This window comes from Lolium perenne, chromosome 6 (genome assembly GCF_019359855.2).
Source record: "Lolium perenne isolate Kyuss_39 chromosome 6, Kyuss_2.0, whole genome shotgun sequence".
Taxonomy (NCBI): domain Eukaryota; kingdom Viridiplantae; phylum Streptophyta; class Magnoliopsida; order Poales; family Poaceae; genus Lolium; species Lolium perenne.
Window position 1 is genome coordinate 159,904,218 of NC_067249.2, and position 17,810 is coordinate 159,922,027.

At 42.9% G+C, this 17,810-nt stretch overlaps 1 protein-coding gene across 1 annotated transcript; it reads right to left on the reverse strand.

Annotated features, from left to right (window-relative positions):
• Nucleotides 1–1,554: 1,554 nt before the first annotated feature.
• LOC127307063 (phosphatidylinositol N-acetylglucosaminyltransferase subunit C) lies at nucleotides 1,555–3,612 on the reverse strand. The gene is made up of 2 exons (XM_051337758.2): nucleotides 3,137–3,612; nucleotides 1,555–3,053 (listed from the first exon to the last, which is right to left on the reverse strand). Exon 2 carries the CDS (start codon nucleotides 2,735–2,737, stop codon nucleotides 1,829–1,831), a length of 909 nt encoding a protein of 302 aa, XP_051193718.1. The 5' UTR covers nucleotides 2,738–3,053; nucleotides 3,137–3,612; the 3' UTR covers nucleotides 1,555–1,828.
• Nucleotides 3,613–17,810: the final 14,198 nt, after the last annotated feature.

Here is a 17,810-nt window from a genome sequence, read left to right on the forward strand (position 1 = left end):
TGATTCATCTGTTTGTTATGGAATTGTATATGTGCATGAAAGTGATGATGCATGAATTTAGGGTTTAGTTCATTGTGCATCTCTAAAGAAGTTTACATGTGCAAAATTTTAACTTACTCCTGCTCTTTTAGCTTTCTCCTGCAAAAACATGATCAATAATTTACTTTTTACATGACAATACTTTCAATTATCTAGTGTCCGTTTTGTGTTCCATGACATATGGCTAACAGCTTAACCAGTAAACAATAAAGGTCATACTGTCGATCTTTGTTCCAATTTAGGTTCACAAGGGTGGTAGCTGCAGTTTAGTTCACACAGTACAACTACACAACTGATTGATATTACCTCCCACCTTTCAACGACTCAAGCATTATGGCATATACCATGACTAGTCGCATTATTTTCAATAATGGAAACACTGCATTTTATGGTGTATAAACCCTTGTCTTTACACCAGAAAATGCACACGGCCAAATATTGTAGAGTTAGAGCTATATGATGATGTAAAAGTTCTGGTAACTATGACAGCGTGGCAGCGCCAACTGATTGATGACATGATACAATGGACAACCCAATTACAAATGTGTTAATGTGCAATAGGGTTGAGTTTTTCAATTTACCGAGTGAGAAGTCACTACATCATAAACTGCACATCTTACAAGAATTGCTATTGTTCTTCAGGAAAAAAGAAGAATCACTGTTATAATAAGAAAACAATCACTGTTACTATCCTGAGCAAGGCATCCCCTTGACTTTTCTTTTTGAGGAACCTACAGCAGGAGAGACTCCTACTGCACTTAAATTAAAAAGAAGGTTAAAGTTACAACATATTTACAAGGGTCCTATTTTTAGGACCCCATAAAGGACTGAAAAATATTACACTCTTATTTCTCTAACAAATGAATCTATGTTGTGTCTAAGGTCTTGCTTCACCCTAGACTTGAGAAGATCCAGATCCACACTAAGCTGAGCAAGCCAATAATGAATGGAGACATCAACATTATCAAAGTGTTTCCTGTTTCTCTGCTTCCAGATGTTCCAAGTCCCAAGGATGACATACTCCAGGAAGAAAGGCTTTCTCCAAATTTGCTGCAGCTATGATCCTATCAGCAAACGGCAGAGTCAAGTCCCATGTAATACCCATAGCAGACCAGCACGTTTTACTGAACGTGCAACTGAAAAACAGATGATCCCGATCCTCTCTTTGCTGCATACATACAACACAGTTTGTATTTTCTATTGGACACTGTCGTTGAGCTAGCAAATCATGTGTGTTAAGTCTATCAATCATTAGAAGCCACGCAAACACCTTGTGCTTCATTTCACACTTCGATTTCCAAATAAGTGGCAAGCATGCCAGTGGTTTGATCTCCCTGAAATAGAATTTATAGAACTTGCTTGCTGCATATTCTGTTTTTCCCCAGGCATATGTCCATACGTCAGGAGAGTGAGAATCTCTGTCCAAAACGTCTAACAATACAGATAAACTGTCTAACTCCACACTAGCTTCCATTGAGATAGGCAAATGAAAATTACTTGATGGGCGGCATCCCCTTGACTTGACAAAAGATTTTCATGTTTTGTTATTTAGTTCCAACACTGAAGCCTGAACTTTGAATGACAAAAACACATCACTGGAGTCCAGAATACAAGGCCTATTTAGACCACAGTAACAAAACATGTTACGTCAAGAGCATGTACATACACATGGAAACTTGCAACAAAGACTAGCAGTCAAGAGCATGTACATACACATGGAAACTTGCAACAAAGACTAGCAGTACATCAGTCATCGATACAATGAACCCCAATCTTCAGCACATGTGACTTATTCTGTTATATCAAAGCAAAGTTTAGCTTCATCCCAGGGACCATTGATCTCGAACTTGTATTCTTGAATCCTGATAAGCCAGTAAGGGCAAACAAGCGAGATGAATACAACAAGCGCCAGCAGTAAAATGAAGAGCATCCGATGCAACTGGTACGTGACACCCAAGGTTATGACCATCAGAGCAAAGGAGAACAGCAGATGGAGTCTACAGGAGTACTTCTTGATACAAAATGTAACCAGTGGCGCAAACAGGAAGACCTGCAAGGAGAAGAGCATGATAGCAAAGACGTGCAGCCAAGATGGCAGACGCGAAGCTACAAGAACAGATGCTACTATCGATGCGTTTAAGGAGATGTTGCTGGTCAACTTTGGGTTGTTGAGTGCACCTGGAGGTCTTATAGTCGAACCAGAATAATCATGCAAGAAGAGATGAACCAGCAGAAGGAACACAGCAAGTGCCCAGATTGAATCCGAACTGATGGACCTAGTGAGGGTATGACAGATTGGTGCTAAAACATAGAGGCCACTGGTGAAGAATGATATGTTGAGGACATATCTTGAGAGTAGCTTCAGCGAGAATGGACTCGTTGTGAGCAAGAGGACCAAGAAACCAACAAGCACGAGACCAATATCGAATTTCAAAAGGGTTATCTCATCAATGGCCAAATTCAGTGTATGTGTCCACGTCGAAACCACAAGAGCAACGATGCAGAGATACTGGGAAATGGAGACCGAGTCGACCATCACTCTCAGGAAATCCCTCTTGACAACATTGGCATTCATAACCATCTCCTCAAGGAAGGAGTCATCGGTGTAGTTGTCATCATATCCTGGCTGCATTCCCCCATAGGCTACCTTTCTCCACTTCGTTTGACATATGATCGGGTTTTTTCCCACGCCCTTCATGCCTCCTTGTGCTATTATGTCTCGCCCACAAGGAATTTGATCGGTTATACCGAAGTTGCTGGATCTTTGATAATACCATAAGCTAGTACTAGTTTGGTTCGATGATAATTTTCAAGGATGTCTTTGCACATACAGAACAGATATCCTTTCAGAAAGACAAATCTGTTCTTGTCCTGTTTGCTGGATCGCCACCTCTCCGGCAAAGAACGAATCGCTGGCTGGGGCTCTGCCTGCACCTGCAGCCGATTCTGCTACTTCATTTCCTGAAGATTGATTCCATATTCTCTCTGCTACTCAGAAATTCCATATCACAGACCTAGGGTTCCAAGATGAAGTATCCATTAAAATTCTGGGCTATATAGGAGAGAAGAGGAAAAATGACAGAGGGGTGGGGTATACCTTGCTCTCTCGGGCGTGCTTCTTTCGCTGGCTGCCGGTAGCTGTTCGTCGGAAGGTGTGCCTCTCGCTTGCGCGCGTCCGTACGGGAGAGGAACGGGAAGCGCGAATAGGGAGGCAGATTCAGTAGCAGATGCCGGTAATGGAGCGCACGCTGCCTGAATGGAAAGAGGGATCACGTGGATGGGAGGCAGAGTCAGGCGCTGGGAATGGAAGGCGGGGACGGGAGCTGGGATGTGATGGGAGGCGACGGCGGGACGAAGACCGTCGGCGAGTGGGCGCGGCGGCACGCGGGGACGGGAGGCGACGGCAAGCAGAGGTTGAGGCGGAGCACGGGAGCAGCACGGTGCACGGACATCCGCGAGTGGGGCGCCAGCCGGTGCGGGGACGGAGGCGGTGGTCGGAGGCAACGGCGGCGAGGTCAGGTGCGTGCGTGCGGGCTGGCTGGACTGAGTGGGGCGGGCTGAGATGTGCGTCAACGAACTCGAAACGGTTCGTGCCTTCGTGGGCCGTTGGGCCTTCCATTAGTTGTGCAAAGTGGTCTCCTCCAAATTATACTACCTGCCACGGTCAACTGACCGAGTAGAGATAGTGGGCCAGTAGGGTGGTTTTAAATGGTCAAGAGGCCCAGAACTCCCCCATATCGTCATATATGGGCATCATCACACAAAAAAAAATGCATGGGCAATGGAAGAAGATGTACAAAGTTCAGCGACAACATTGAAAAATAACACCCCAAACAACATAATATTTGATCCCAATATCTAATTATTGCCTGGGCACCGTGTAGTTTTAGGCGGTGCTCCTGATCCGTCACGTTGGATGGCCATCTGACGGCTATCCTGATTCGTGCGGTGCTCCTTGAGAGAGCGAGAGAGGAACGTGAGTAAAAAAAATCACCATTATCCACCTCCTCAAACACATCTCGCTCCCGCACCTCCTCTTCAGATGCGGGCGGCGGCCGAGCAGGGAAGCGGGTGGCGTGGTGCGAGACCGGCAGACTACCGTCGAGGATGTGGCGGCTGGAGGCCGAGAAGTGTGGCGACGGCTGGCGTCCGAGCGGGGAAGGCAGGTGGCGCGGTGTGAAACCGCCGTCGAGGAGACGCTCTAGCCCCGTAAGGCCGGTGCCACCATCGAGAGACGCAGCGAGCCCCTGCTTGCGTGCTTGCCACGACGACAAGCGCGAGGGGAGTTGCCTCCGTCAACCAACAACACTTTATTTCACTCCCAACATCGGCCCTCACCTCCACTGCTCCCCCTCCAAGCTCTTGCCTCCAGGCCCTCGACGCCGCCGCCTCTCATATATGTGACCTCGTTGCGTGCCCTGCCCTCCTGGCGGCGGCGACCTCTGCACACGAGATCCTACCCAATGATCCCTGCGTCTTCATCCAGACCATGCTCGTTCGCCTCACCACCGAGTTCTGGGTCCTACTCTAGGGCCAAGGGCGGCAGTTGGAGAGCGGCGGAGAAGATCCTCCGGAGGGGAGCCCGCGAGCCAGGGCGCTCGCGTTGAGGACGTTTCAGGTGCCTGCTACTGATTACTACCTGATCTATTGAAAGGACGAGATGTCGCCTAGAGGGGGGGGGGGTGAATAGGCATTTAAAAACTCTTACAGATTTGTCTTGTAAGAATGCGGAATTAAACTATGCTTATTCTACAAGCACAAACCCTAAATATGCTAGGCTCAACTAAGTGCAACAGCAACAACTAGAGCTAAGCAAGATATGCACAAGATATATGTAGCATAAGTGATAGCAAGATATATGTACTTCAAGCACGATGGCTATCACAAGAAAAGTAAGCTCGGGTATAGAAATAACCGAGGCACGCGGAGACGAGGATGTATTCCCGTGTTCCCTTCCTTTGCAAGAAGGTACGTCACGTTTGGAGGGGTGGAGGTCCCACGAATGATTCCCCAACGCCACGAAGGCTCACCCTATTCTCCGAGCCAAACCCGCGAAGGATAATGATCCTTTCCTTATGGTTAGCTTTTCCTCCACTCCTGAGATGGCAAGCTCCACAACCACTTCACAAGCTCCACAAAGGAGAAGCCCGGCCCCTTCACAATCTTCCTTGAAGAGATCACCGGAGCACCAACCTCCAAGCCAACTAGGAGGTCTCCCTCCAAGAGTAACAAGCTCACCGTCTCTCACTCGAACTAATCGTGGTGGAGAGCTCAACACTATGCAATGATGCAAAGCAAGATCACTAGAGGTGTTCAAATCCTTCACACTCAAATCCCACCAAAGCAACGAATGCTAGGATGAGATTAGAGAGGAAGAACAAAGAGAAAATCAATAAATGACTCCAAGATCTAGATCCAAAGGGTTCCCCTCACTTAGAGGAGGAATGGATTGGTGGGGATTGTAGATCTAGATCTCCTCTCTTAGATCCCTCAAGAATGAACAAGAATCATGGGGGGAATCAAGAGAGAGAGCAAGTTCTTCAAAGTCAACAATGGAGGAGAGAGAGTGAAAGAACTTATCCAGCCCAAGGTGGAAGAACGCCTATTTATAGTCTAGGGAGAAATATAACCGTTGGGTGAGTTTCAGCTCAGCACAGTCGAGGAGGCCGGTCAACCGGGCCTGGGGCCGGGCCGTCCGGTCCAGGTGCCGGTCAGACGGGGCTAGGGACCGGGCCTTCCGGTCCAAACCGGAGCTGGGACCGGGCCTTGACCGGGGCATGATTTGTCGTTCAGTAATAGCCTCCGGATGTCACCAGCGCAGGAGCCGGTTGGCGCCGAGCCGTCCGGTCCACAACCCGGTCGGACCGAGCGCATGACCAGACCAGGCCGGGCCAGACCGGGCCTGTGACTGGGCCATGACCGGGACCCTTCTGTGTCTTACAGAACATGGCCCCAACTATCACTAGTCCAGGGGCCGGTTGGAACCGGGCCATCCGGTGGGACGGTCGGTCACGCCGGGCGAGAAACCGGGACAGCAGGAAAACATGTTATACAAAAACTGTGATAACTTTTGTGTCCGGACCCCGATTGACATGAAACCAATTTTGTTGGAAATATGGAGACTCCTCACATGATATTTTTAGATGTTTTTAGAGAGAGAGAGAGTCTCCCACCATCAAGAAACGGTGAAGACGTCCAAACTCGAAAACGCAATAGAAGATGCATGCAGATTCCGTTTTCGATGAACTTGGGCTTGCTGTAAAGCTAGCAACAAGCTCAAGAACCTCTCACAGAGAAACACTAAGAAGCAATAGGGATATGCAAAGTATGCAAAGAATTGAGCTCCCTAAGACGATGTGATCAAGTTACCCAACCGAAAGCCCCTCTTGATAGTGCGACTATCTATCCTATAATCCGGTCTTCCATCAACCACCTTGAGACCGGTAAAAGGAAAACCTATCAAGGCCATACCTTTTTCTTGCGCATCCCTCTTGATCTTAATGATAACTCTTCAAGCTCCACTCAAGCCGGAATGCCTCACTTGATCATTGTTGCTTCGTGAAGACTCACAAATGCTCCCCCATACACTATGATGGGAAAGCTCCATTGATGCACATCTTCAAGCATATGATCCTCTCGATATGCTCAACTTGAACTTGCCCAACTCAACCTTGATGACGATCACCACTTGCCGTCATCCTCTCATGGGCTATATGAGATCTCACTTTTGATGCATGCCCATGGAAAGATACCTAACCCACATAGACAACACAGGAGCACATATATGATGGGTTAGTTCATGAAGCATAATTGACAAGGCTTACCATACCACGGTGACTTCACGTGGCACATTCTTCATGCTTCATGTGTTGATCAAACTTGAATCTATTCTTCACTCTTTGTATTGGTCAACCTTGTATCTTCACATGCTCTATCATACTATCTTGAGGTGTATAAATAATTCTTCATTTGTTTGCATGCTCTAATTCTTAGTCAACCATAACTCAACTTATAAGACTATCATGACACCGACTTAGAGCCATAACTTGAATTCTTCACTTGGAATCAAGCTCTCAAGATCTTGATCATTCATTGCTTATCACATAAGCTAGAGCTGGCTAATATTGAGTTTCACATAAGAACTCTATCTTCATTTCTTCTTCTTGATCATATCACATATATATCTTCAAATCGATGATCTTGATACCAATACACAAGGTATATCTTTATCTTCATGGCATCCATACTTGAATCCAACACATGGAATACAAGTAGTACCTATGTAATATTCCTTCATATAAACTCAATGAAAACATTAGTCCATAGGGGTAGTCATTAATTAGCAAAACCACACATAGGGGCAATATACCCTTACATCTATTCTATTGCAGGCACTAAAAATTGTTCATAGATGTAATTTTTTGCAGACTAATTTTACCTCTTAATTTTTTTACTCCAGATCGGTAGAAAGACTTAAATTATGTCATGGATGTAATTTTTGTGGACTAATTTTTGCCTCTTAAACTTTTTTACTTTCCCATGAGTAGAAGGATGTAATTATGTATTTTCTTTCTCTACTCTAGATGTAGTTTTCTTTTTTTTTCTACATCTGAAATGTTTAATGGATCAAGGTGTAAAACAATATAGTATAATTGTGATCCCAATTTTGGTAATTTTGGATGTAACTTTTATACTCCCTCCATCTATAAGAGCATCTCTAGCCGTGAAAGATCGAGATGTCGCCTAGAGGGGGGGGGGGGGGGGGGTGAATAGGCAATTAAAAACTCTTACAGATTTGTCTTGTAAGAATGCGGAATTAAACTAACGTTTAGTCTACAAGCACAAACCCAAAATATGCTAAGCTCAACTAAGTGTAACAATAGCAACTAGAGCTAAGCAAGATAGGCACAAGATACATGTAGCACAAGTGATAGCAAGATATATGTACTTCAAGCACGATGGCTATCACAAGGAAAGAGAGCTCGGGTATAGAAATAACCGAGGCACGCGGAGACGAGGATGTATTCCCGTGTTCCCTTCCTTTGCAAGAAGGTACGTCACGTTTGGAGGAGTGGAGGTCCCACAAAGGATTCCCCACGCCACGAAGGCTCACCCTATTCTCCGAACCACACCCACGAAGGATAATGGCCCTTTCCTTATGGTTAGCTTTTCCTCCGCTCCGGAGATGGCAAGCTCCACAACCACTTCACAAGCTCCACGAAGGAGAAGCCCGGGCCTCTTCACAATATTCTTGAAGAGATCACCGGAGCACCAACCGCCAAGCCAACTAGGAGGTTTCCCTCCAAGAGTAACAAGCTCACGGTCTCTCACTCGAACTCATCGTGGTGGAGAGCTCAACACTATGCAATGATGCAAAGCAAGAACACTAGAGGTGTTCAAGTCCTTCACTCTCAAATCCCACCCAAGCAACAAATGCTAAGATGAGATTGGAGAGGAAGAACAATGGGGAAAGTCAACAAAAGACTCCAAGATCTAGATCCCAAGAGTTTCCCTCACTTAGAGGAGAAATGGATTGGTGGAAGTGTAGATCTAGATCTCCTCTCTTAGATCCCTCAAGAATGGGCACGAATCATGGGGGGAATCAAGAGAGAGAGCAAGTTCTTCAAATGAAACAATGGAGGTGAGAGAATAGCAGAACTAACTCAGCCCAAGGTGGAAGAAAGGCTATTTATAGCTGATACGTCTCCGACGTATCGATAATTTCTTATGTTCCATGCCACATTATTGATGTTATCTACATGTTTTATGCACACTTTATGTCATATTCGTGCATTTTCTGGAACTAACCTATTAACAAGATGCCGAAGTGCCGATTCTTTGTTTTCTGCTGTTTTTGGTTTCAGAAATCCTAGTAACGAAATATTCTGGGAATTGGACGAAATCAACGCCCAGGGTCCTATTTTTCCACGAAGCTTCCAGAAGTCCGAAGACGAAACGAAGAGGGGCCACGAGGCAGCCAGAGCATAGGGTGGCGCGGCCCCTGCCCTGGCCGCGCGGCCCTATGGTCTGGGCCCCTCGCGCCGCCTCTTGACCTACCCTTCCGCCTACTTAAAGCCTCCGTGACGAAACCCCCAGTACCGAGAGCCACGATACGGAAAACCTTACTGAGACGCCGCCGCCGCCGATCCCATCTCGAGGGATCCAGGAGATCGCCTCCGGCACCCTGCCGGAGAGGGGATTCATCTCCCGGAGGACTCTACGCCGCCATGGTCGCCTCCGGTGTGATGTGTGAGTAGTCTACCCCTGGACTATGGGTCCATAGCAGTAGCTAGATGGTTGTCTTCTCCCCATTGTGCTTCATTGTCGGATCTTGTGAGCTGCCTATCATGATCAAGATCATCTATCTGTAATTCTATATGTTGCGTTTGTTAGGATCCGATGAATAGAGAATACTTGTTATGTTGATTATCAAAGTTATATCTATGTGTTGTTTATGATCTTGCATGCTCTCCGTTACTAGTAGATGCTCTGGCCAAGTAGATGCTTGTAACTCCAAGAGGGAGTATTTATGCTCGATAGTGGGTTCATGCCTGCATTGACACAGGACGGTGTGATGAAAGTTCTAAGGTTGTGTTGTGCTGTTGCCACTAGGGATAAAACATTGATGCTATGTCTAAGGATGTAGTTGTTGATTACATTACGCACCATACTTAATGCAATTGTCTATTGCTTTGCAACTTAATACTGGAAGGGGTTCGGATGATAACCTGAAGGTGGACTTTTTAGGCATAGATGCAGTTGGATGGCGGTCTATGTACTTTGTCGTAATGCCCAATTAAATCTCACTATACTCATCATGATATGTATGTGCATTGTCATGCTCTCTTTATTTGTCAATTGCCCAACTGTAATTTGTTCACCCAACATGCTGTTTATCTTATGGGAGAGACACCTCTAGTGAACTGTGGACCCCGGTCCAATTCTCTTACTGAAATACAATCTCGCAATACTTGTTCTACTGTTTTCTGCAAACAATCATCTTCCACACAATACGGTTAATCCTTTGTTACAGCAAGCCGGTGAGATTGACAACCTCACTGTTTCGTTGGGGCAAAGTACTTTGGTTGTGTTGAGCAGGTTCCACGTTGGCGCCGGAATCCCTGGTGTTGCGCCGCACTACATCCCGCCGCCATCAACCTTCAACGTGCTTCTTGGCTCCTCCTGGTTCGATAAACCTTGGTTTCTTTCTGAGGGAAAACTTGCTGCTGTGCGCATCATACCTTCCTCTTGGGGTTCCCAACGAACGTGTGAGTTACACGCCATCAAGCATATTTTCTGGCGCCGTTGCCGGGGAGATCAAGACACGCTGCAAGGGGAGTCCCCACTTCTCAATCTCTTTACTTTGTTTTTGTCTTGCTTAGTTTTATTTACTACTTTGTTTGCTGCACTAAATCAAAATACAAAAAAATTAGTTGCTAGTTTTACTTTATTTGCTATCTTGTTTGCTATATCAAAAACACAAAAAAATTAGTTACTTGTTTTACTATACTTAATATCATGCATGTTTTTATTTCACTAGTTAAGCATAATGGAAAACAACAAAAATATGAGTGATCTTTATGAACTTTATCTTGAATTAGGACATGATGTGTTTGAAGAGAGAATTAAAAAACCCATGGAACTTTATATGCATGCTAATGGGAATGTTATTACTATGAATGCTTTGAACACCATTGTTGCTAATGCTATGGAAAATTCTAAGCTTGGGGAAGCTGGCTTTGATGAGCATGATCTTTTTAGTCCCCCAAGCATTGAGGAGAAAATTTTCTTTTATGATTACAATATGCCTCCTATATATGATGATAGCCACTTTGTTGAATTTGCTCCCACTACAACTAATAAAATTGATTATGCTTATGTGGAGAGTAATAATTTTATGCATGAGACTCATGATAAGAATGCTTTATGTGATAGTTATATTGTTGAGTTTGCTCATGATACTACTGAAAGTTATTATGAGAGAGAAAAATATGGTTGTAGAAATTTTCATGTTACTAAAATGCCTCTCTATATGCTGAAATTTTTGAAGCTACACTTGTTTTATCTTCCTATGCTATTCACTTTGTTCTTCATTGACTTGTTTATTTACAAGATTCCTTTTCATAGGAAGCATGTTAGGTTTAAATTTGTTTTGAATTTGCCTCTTGATGCTCTCTTTCGCTTCAAATACTATTTCTTGCGAGTGCATCATTAAAACTGCTGAGCCCATCTTAATGGCTATAAAGAAAGAACTTCTTGGGAGATAACCCATGTGTTATTTTGCTACAGTACTTTGTTTTATATTTGTGTCTTGGAAGTTGTTTACTACTGTAGCAACCTCTCCTTATCTTAGTTTTGTGTTTTGTTGTGCCAAGTTAAGCCGTTGATAGAAAAGTAAGTACTAGATTTGGATTACTGCGCAGTTCCAGATTTCTTTGCTGTCACGAATCTGGGCAAAATCCCCCTGTAGGTAACTCATAAAATTATGCCAATTTACGTGAGTGATACTCAGATATGTACGCAACTTTCATTCAATTTGGGCATTTTCATTTGAGCAAGTCTGGTGCCATTTTAAAATTCGTCAATACGAACTGTTCTGTTTTGACAGATTCTGCCTTTTATTTCGCATTGCCTCTTTTGCTATGTTGGATGAATTTCTTTGATCCACTAATGTCCAGTAGCATTATGCAATGTCCAGAAGTGTTAAGAATGATTGTGTCACATCTGAATATGTTAATTTTTATTGTGCACTAACCCTCTAATGAGTTGTTTCGAGTTTGGTGAGGACGAAGTTTTCAAGGATCAAGAGAGGAGTATGATGCAACATGATCAAGGAGAGTGAAAGCTCTAAGCTTGGGGATGCCCCGGTGGTTCACCCCTGCATATATCAAGAAGACTCAAGCGTCTAAGCTTGGGGATGCCCAAGGCATCCCCTTCTTCATCGACAACATTATCAGGTTCCTCCCCTGAAACTATATTTTTATTCCATCACATCTTATGTGCTTTGCTTGGAGCGTCGGTTTGTTTTTGTTTTTGTTTTGTTTGAATAAAATGGATCCTAGCATTCACTTTATGGGAGAGAGACACGCTCCGCTGTAGCATATGGACAAGTATGTCCTTAGTTTCTACTCATAGTATTCATGGCGAAGTTTCTCCTTCGTTAAATTGTTATATGGTTGGAATTGGAAAATGATACATGTAGTAATTGCTATAAATGTCTTGGGTAATGTGATACTTGGCAATTGTTGTGCTCATGTTTAAGCTCTTGCATCATATGCTTTGCACCCATTAATGAAGAAATACATAGAGCATGCTAAAATTTGGTTTGCATATTTGGTTTCTCTAAGGTCTAGATAATTTCTAGTATTGAGTTTGAACAACAAGGAAGACGGTGTAGAGTCTTATAATGTTTATAATATGTCTTTTATGTGAGTTTTGCTGCACCGGTTCATCCTTGTGTTTGTTTCAAATAAGCCTTGCTAGCCTAAACCTTGTATCGAGAGGGAATACTTCTCATGCATCCAAAATACTTGAGCCAACTACTATGCCATTTGTGTCCACCATACCTACCTACTACATGGTATTTTCCGCCATTCCAAAGTAAATTGCTTGAGTGCTACCTTTAAAACTCCATCATTCGCCTTACAATATATAGCTCATGGGACAAATAGCTTAAAAACTATTGTGGTATTGAATATGTAATTATGCACTTTATCTCTTATTAAGTTGCTTGTTGTGCGATAACCATGTTCACTGGGGACGCCATCAACTATTCATTGTTGAATTTCATGTGAGTTGCTATGCATGTTCGTCTTGTCTGAAGTAAGAGCGATCTACCACCTTATGGTTAAGCATGCATATTGTCAGAGAAGAACATTGGGCCGCTAACTAAAGCCATGATCCATGGTGGAAGTTTCAGTTTTGGACATATATCCTCAATCTCAAATGAGAAAATTATTAATTGTTGTTACATGCTTATGCATAAAAGAGGAGTCCATTATCTGTTGTCTATGTTGTCCCGGTATGGATGTCTAAGTTGAAGAATAATCAATAGCGAGAAATCCAATGCGAGCTTTCTCCTTAGACCTTTGTACAGGCGGCATAGAGGTACCCCTTTGTGACACTTGGTAAAAACATGTGCATTGTGATGATCCGGTAGTCCAAGCTAATTAGGACAAGGTGCGGGCACTATTAGTACACTATGCATGAGGCTTGCAACTTGTAAGATATAATTTACATGATACATATGCTTTATTACTACCGTTGACAAAATTGTTTCATGTTTTCAAAATCAAAGCTCTAGAACAAATATAGCAATCGATGCTTTTCCTCTATGAGGACCATTCTTTTACTTTCAATGTTGAGTCAGTTCACCTATTTCTCTCCACCTCAAGAAGCAAACACTTGTGTGAACTATGCATTGATTCCTACATACTTGCATATTGCACTTATTATATTACTCTATGTTGACAATATCCATGAGATATACATGTTACAAGTTGAAAGCAACCGTTGAAACTTAATCTTCTTTTGTGTTGCTTCAATACCTTTACTTTGAATTATTGCTTTATGAGTTAACTCTTATGCAAGACTTAATTGATGCTTGTCTTGAAGTGCTATTCATGAAAAGTCTTTGCTTTATGATTCATTTGTTTACTCATGTCATATATATTGTTTTGATCGCTGCATTCACTACATATGCTTTACAAATAGTATGATCAAGATTATGATGGCATGTCACTCCAGAAATTATCTGTGTTATCGTTTTACCTGCTCGGGACGAGCAGAACTAAGCTTGGGGATGCTGATACGTCTCCGACGTATCGATAATTTCTTATGTTCCATGCCACATTATTGATGTTATCTACATGTTTTATGCACACTTTATGTCATATTCGTGCATTTTCTGGAACTAACCTATTAACAAGATGCCGAAGTGCCGATTCTTTGTTTTCTGCTGTTTTTGGTTTCAGAAATCCTAGTAACGAAATATTCTCGGAATTGGACGAAATCAACGCCCAGGGTCCTATTTTTCCACGAAGCTTCCAGAAGTCCGAAGACGAAACGAAGAGGGGCCACGAGGCAGCCAGAGCATAGGGCGGCACGGCCCCTGCCCTGGCCGCGCGGCCCTATGGTCTGGGCCCCTCGCGCCGCCTCTTGACCTACCCTTCCGCCTACTTAAAGCCTCCGTGACGAAACCCCCAGTACCGAGAGCCACGATACGGAAAACCTTACTGAGATGCCGCCGCCGATCCCATCTCGGGGGATCCAGGAGATCGCCTCCGGCACCCTGCCGGAGAGGGGATTCAAATCCCGGAGGACTCTACGCCGCCATGGTCGCCTCCGGTGTGATGTGTGAGTAGTCTACCCCTGGACTATGGGTCCATAGCAGTAGCTAGATGGTTGTCTTCTCCCCATTGTGCTTCATTGTCGGATCTTGTGAGCTGCCTATCATGATCAAGATCATCTATCTGTAATTCTATATGTTGCGTTTGTTAGGATCCGATGAATAGAGAATACTTGTTATGTTGATTATCAAAGTTATATCTATGTGTTGTTTATGATCTTGCATGCTCTCCGTTACTAGTAGATGCTCTGGCCAAGTAGATGCTTGTAACTCCAAGAGGGAGTATTTATGCTCGATAGTGGGTTCATGCCTGCATTGACACAGGACGGTGTGAGAAAGTTCTAAGGTTGTGTTGTGCTGTTGCCACTAGGGATAAAACATTGATGCTATGTCTAAGGATGTAGTTGTTGATTACATTACGCACCATACTTAATGCAATTGTCTGTTGCTTTGCAACTTAATACTGGAAGGGGTTCGGATGATAACCTGAAGGTGGACTTTTTAGGCATAGATGCAGTTGGATGGCGGTCTATGTACTTTGTCGTAATGCCCAATTAAATCTCACTATACTCATCATGATATGTATGTGCATTGTCATGCTCTCTTTATTTGTCAATTGCCCAACTGTAATTTGTTCACCCAACATGCTGTTTATCTTATGGGAGAGACACCTCTAGTGAACTGTGGACCCCGGTCCAATTCTCTTACTGAAATACAATCTACTGCAATACTTGTTCTACTGTTTTCTGCAAACAATCATCTTCCACACAATACGGTTAATCCTTTGTTACAGCAAGCCGGTGAGATTGACAACCTCACTGTTTCGTTGGGGCAAAGTACTTTGGTTGTGTTGAGCAGGTTCCACGTTGGCGCCGGAATCCCTGGTGTTGCGCCGCACTACATCCCGCCGCCATCAACCTTCAACGTGCTTCTTGGCTCCTCCTGGTTCGATAAACCTTGGTTTCTTTCGAGGAAAACTTGCTGCTGTGCGCATCATACCTTCCTCTTGGGGTTCCCAACGAACGTGTGAGTTACACGCCATCAAGCATATTTTCTGGCGCCGTTGCCGGGGAGATCAAGACACGCTGCAAGGGGAGTCTCCACTTCTCAATCTCTTTACTTTGTTTTTGTCTTGCTTAGTTTTATTTACTACTTTGTTTGCTGCACTAAATCAAAATACAAAAAAATTAGTTGCTAGTTTTACTTTATTTGCTATCTTGTTTGCTATATCAAAAACACAAAAAAATTAGTTACTTGTTTTACTATACTTAATATCATGCATGTTTTTATTTCACTAGTTAAGCATAATGGAAAACAACAAAAATATGAGTGATCTTTATGAACTTTATCTTGAATTAGGACATGATGTGTTTGAAGAGAGAATTAAAAAACCCATGGAACTTTATATGCATGCTAATGGGAATGTTATTACTATGAATGCTTTGAACACCATTGTTGCTAATGCTATGGAAAATTCTAAGCTTGGGGAAGCTGGCTTTGATGAGCATGATCTTTTTAGTCCCCCAAGCATTGAGGAGAAAATTTTCTTTTATGATTACAATATGCCTCCTATATATGATGATAGCCACTTTGTTGAATTTGCTCCCACTACAACTAATAAAATTGATTATGCTTATGTGGAGAGTAATAATTTTATGCATGAGACTCATGATAAGAATGCTTTATGTGATAGTTATATTGTTGAGTTTGCTCATGATACTACTGAAAGTTATTATGAGAGAGAAAAATATGGTTGTAGAAATTTTCATGTTACTAAAATGCCTCTCTATATGCTGAAATTTTTGAAGCTACACTTGTTTTATCTTCCTATGCTATTCACTTTGTTCTTCATTGACTTGTTTATTTACAAGATTCCTTTTCATAGGAAGCATGTTAGGTTTAAATTTGTTTTGAATTTGCCTCTTGATGCTCTCTTTCGCTTCAAATACTATTTCTTGCGAGTGCATCATTAAAACTGCTGAGCCCATCTTAATGGCTATAAAGAAAGAACTTCTTGGGAGATAACCCATGTGTTATTTTGCTACAGTACTTTGTTTTATATTTGTGTCTTGGAAGTTGTTTACTACTGTAGCAACCTCTCCTTATCTTAGTTTTGTGTTTTGTTGTGCCAAGTTAAGCCGTTGATAGAAAAGTAAGTACTAGATTTGGATTACTGCGCAGTTCCAGATTTCTTTGCTGTCACGAATCTGGGCAAAATCCCCCTGTAGGTAACTCAGAAAATTATGCCAATTTACGTGAGTGATACTCAGATATGTACGCAACTTTCATTCAATTTGGGCATTTTCATTTGAGCAAGTCTGGTGCCATTTTAAAATTCGTCAATACGAACTGTTCTGTTTTGACAGATTCTGCCTTTTATTTCGCATTGCCTCTTTTGCTATGTTGGATGAATTTCTTTGATCCACTAATGTCCAGTAGCATTATGCAATGTCCAGAAGTGTTAAGAATGATTGTGTTACCTCTGAATATGTTAATGTTTATTGTGCACTAACCCTCTAATGAGTTGTTTCGAGTTTGGTGTGGACGAAGTTTTCAAGGATCAAGAGAGGAGTATGATGCAACATGATCAAGGAGAGTGAAAGCTCTAAGCTTGGGGACGCCCCGGTGGTTCACCCCTGCATATATCAAGAAGACTCAAGCGTCTAAGCTTGGGGATGCCCAAGGCATCCCCTTCTTCATCGACAACATTATCAGGTTCCTCCCCTGAAACTATATTTTTATTCCATCACATCTTATGTGCTTTGCTTGGAGCGTCGGTTTGTTTTTGTTTTTGTTTTGTTTGAATAAAATGGATCCTAGCATTCACTTTATGGGAGAGAGACACGCTCCGCTGTAGCATATGGACAAGTATGTCCTTAGTTTCTACTCATAGTATTCATGGCGAAGTTTCTCCTTCGTTAAATTGTTATATGGTTGGAATTGGAAAATGATACATGTAGTAATTGCTATAAATGTCTTGGGTAATGTGATACTTGGCAATTGTTGTGCTCATGTTTAAGCTCTTGCATCATATGCTTTGCACCCATTAATGAAGAAATACATAGAGCATGCTAAAATTTGGTTTGCATATTTGGTTTCTCTAAGGTCTAGATAATTTCTAGTATTGAGTTTGAACAACAAGGAAGACGGTGTAGAGTCTTATAATGTTTATAATATGTCTTTTATGTGAGTTTTGCTGCACCGGTTCATCCTTGTGTTTGTTTCAAATAAGCCTTGCTAGCCTAAACCTTGTATCGAGAGGGAATACTTCTCATGCATCCAAAATACTTGAGCCAACTACTATGCCATTTGTGTCCACCATACCTACCTACTACATGGTATTTCCCGCCATTCCAAAGTAAATTGCTTGAGTGCTACCTTTAAAACTCCATCATTCGCCTTACAATATATAGCTCATGGGACA

Bases quoted from the DNA above. Each gene is read 5' to 3' on its own strand.
- LOC127307063 (XM_051337758.2), bottom strand. From the start codon at position 2,737: ATGAAGGGCGTGGGAAAAAACCCGATCATATGTCAAACGAAGTGGAGA.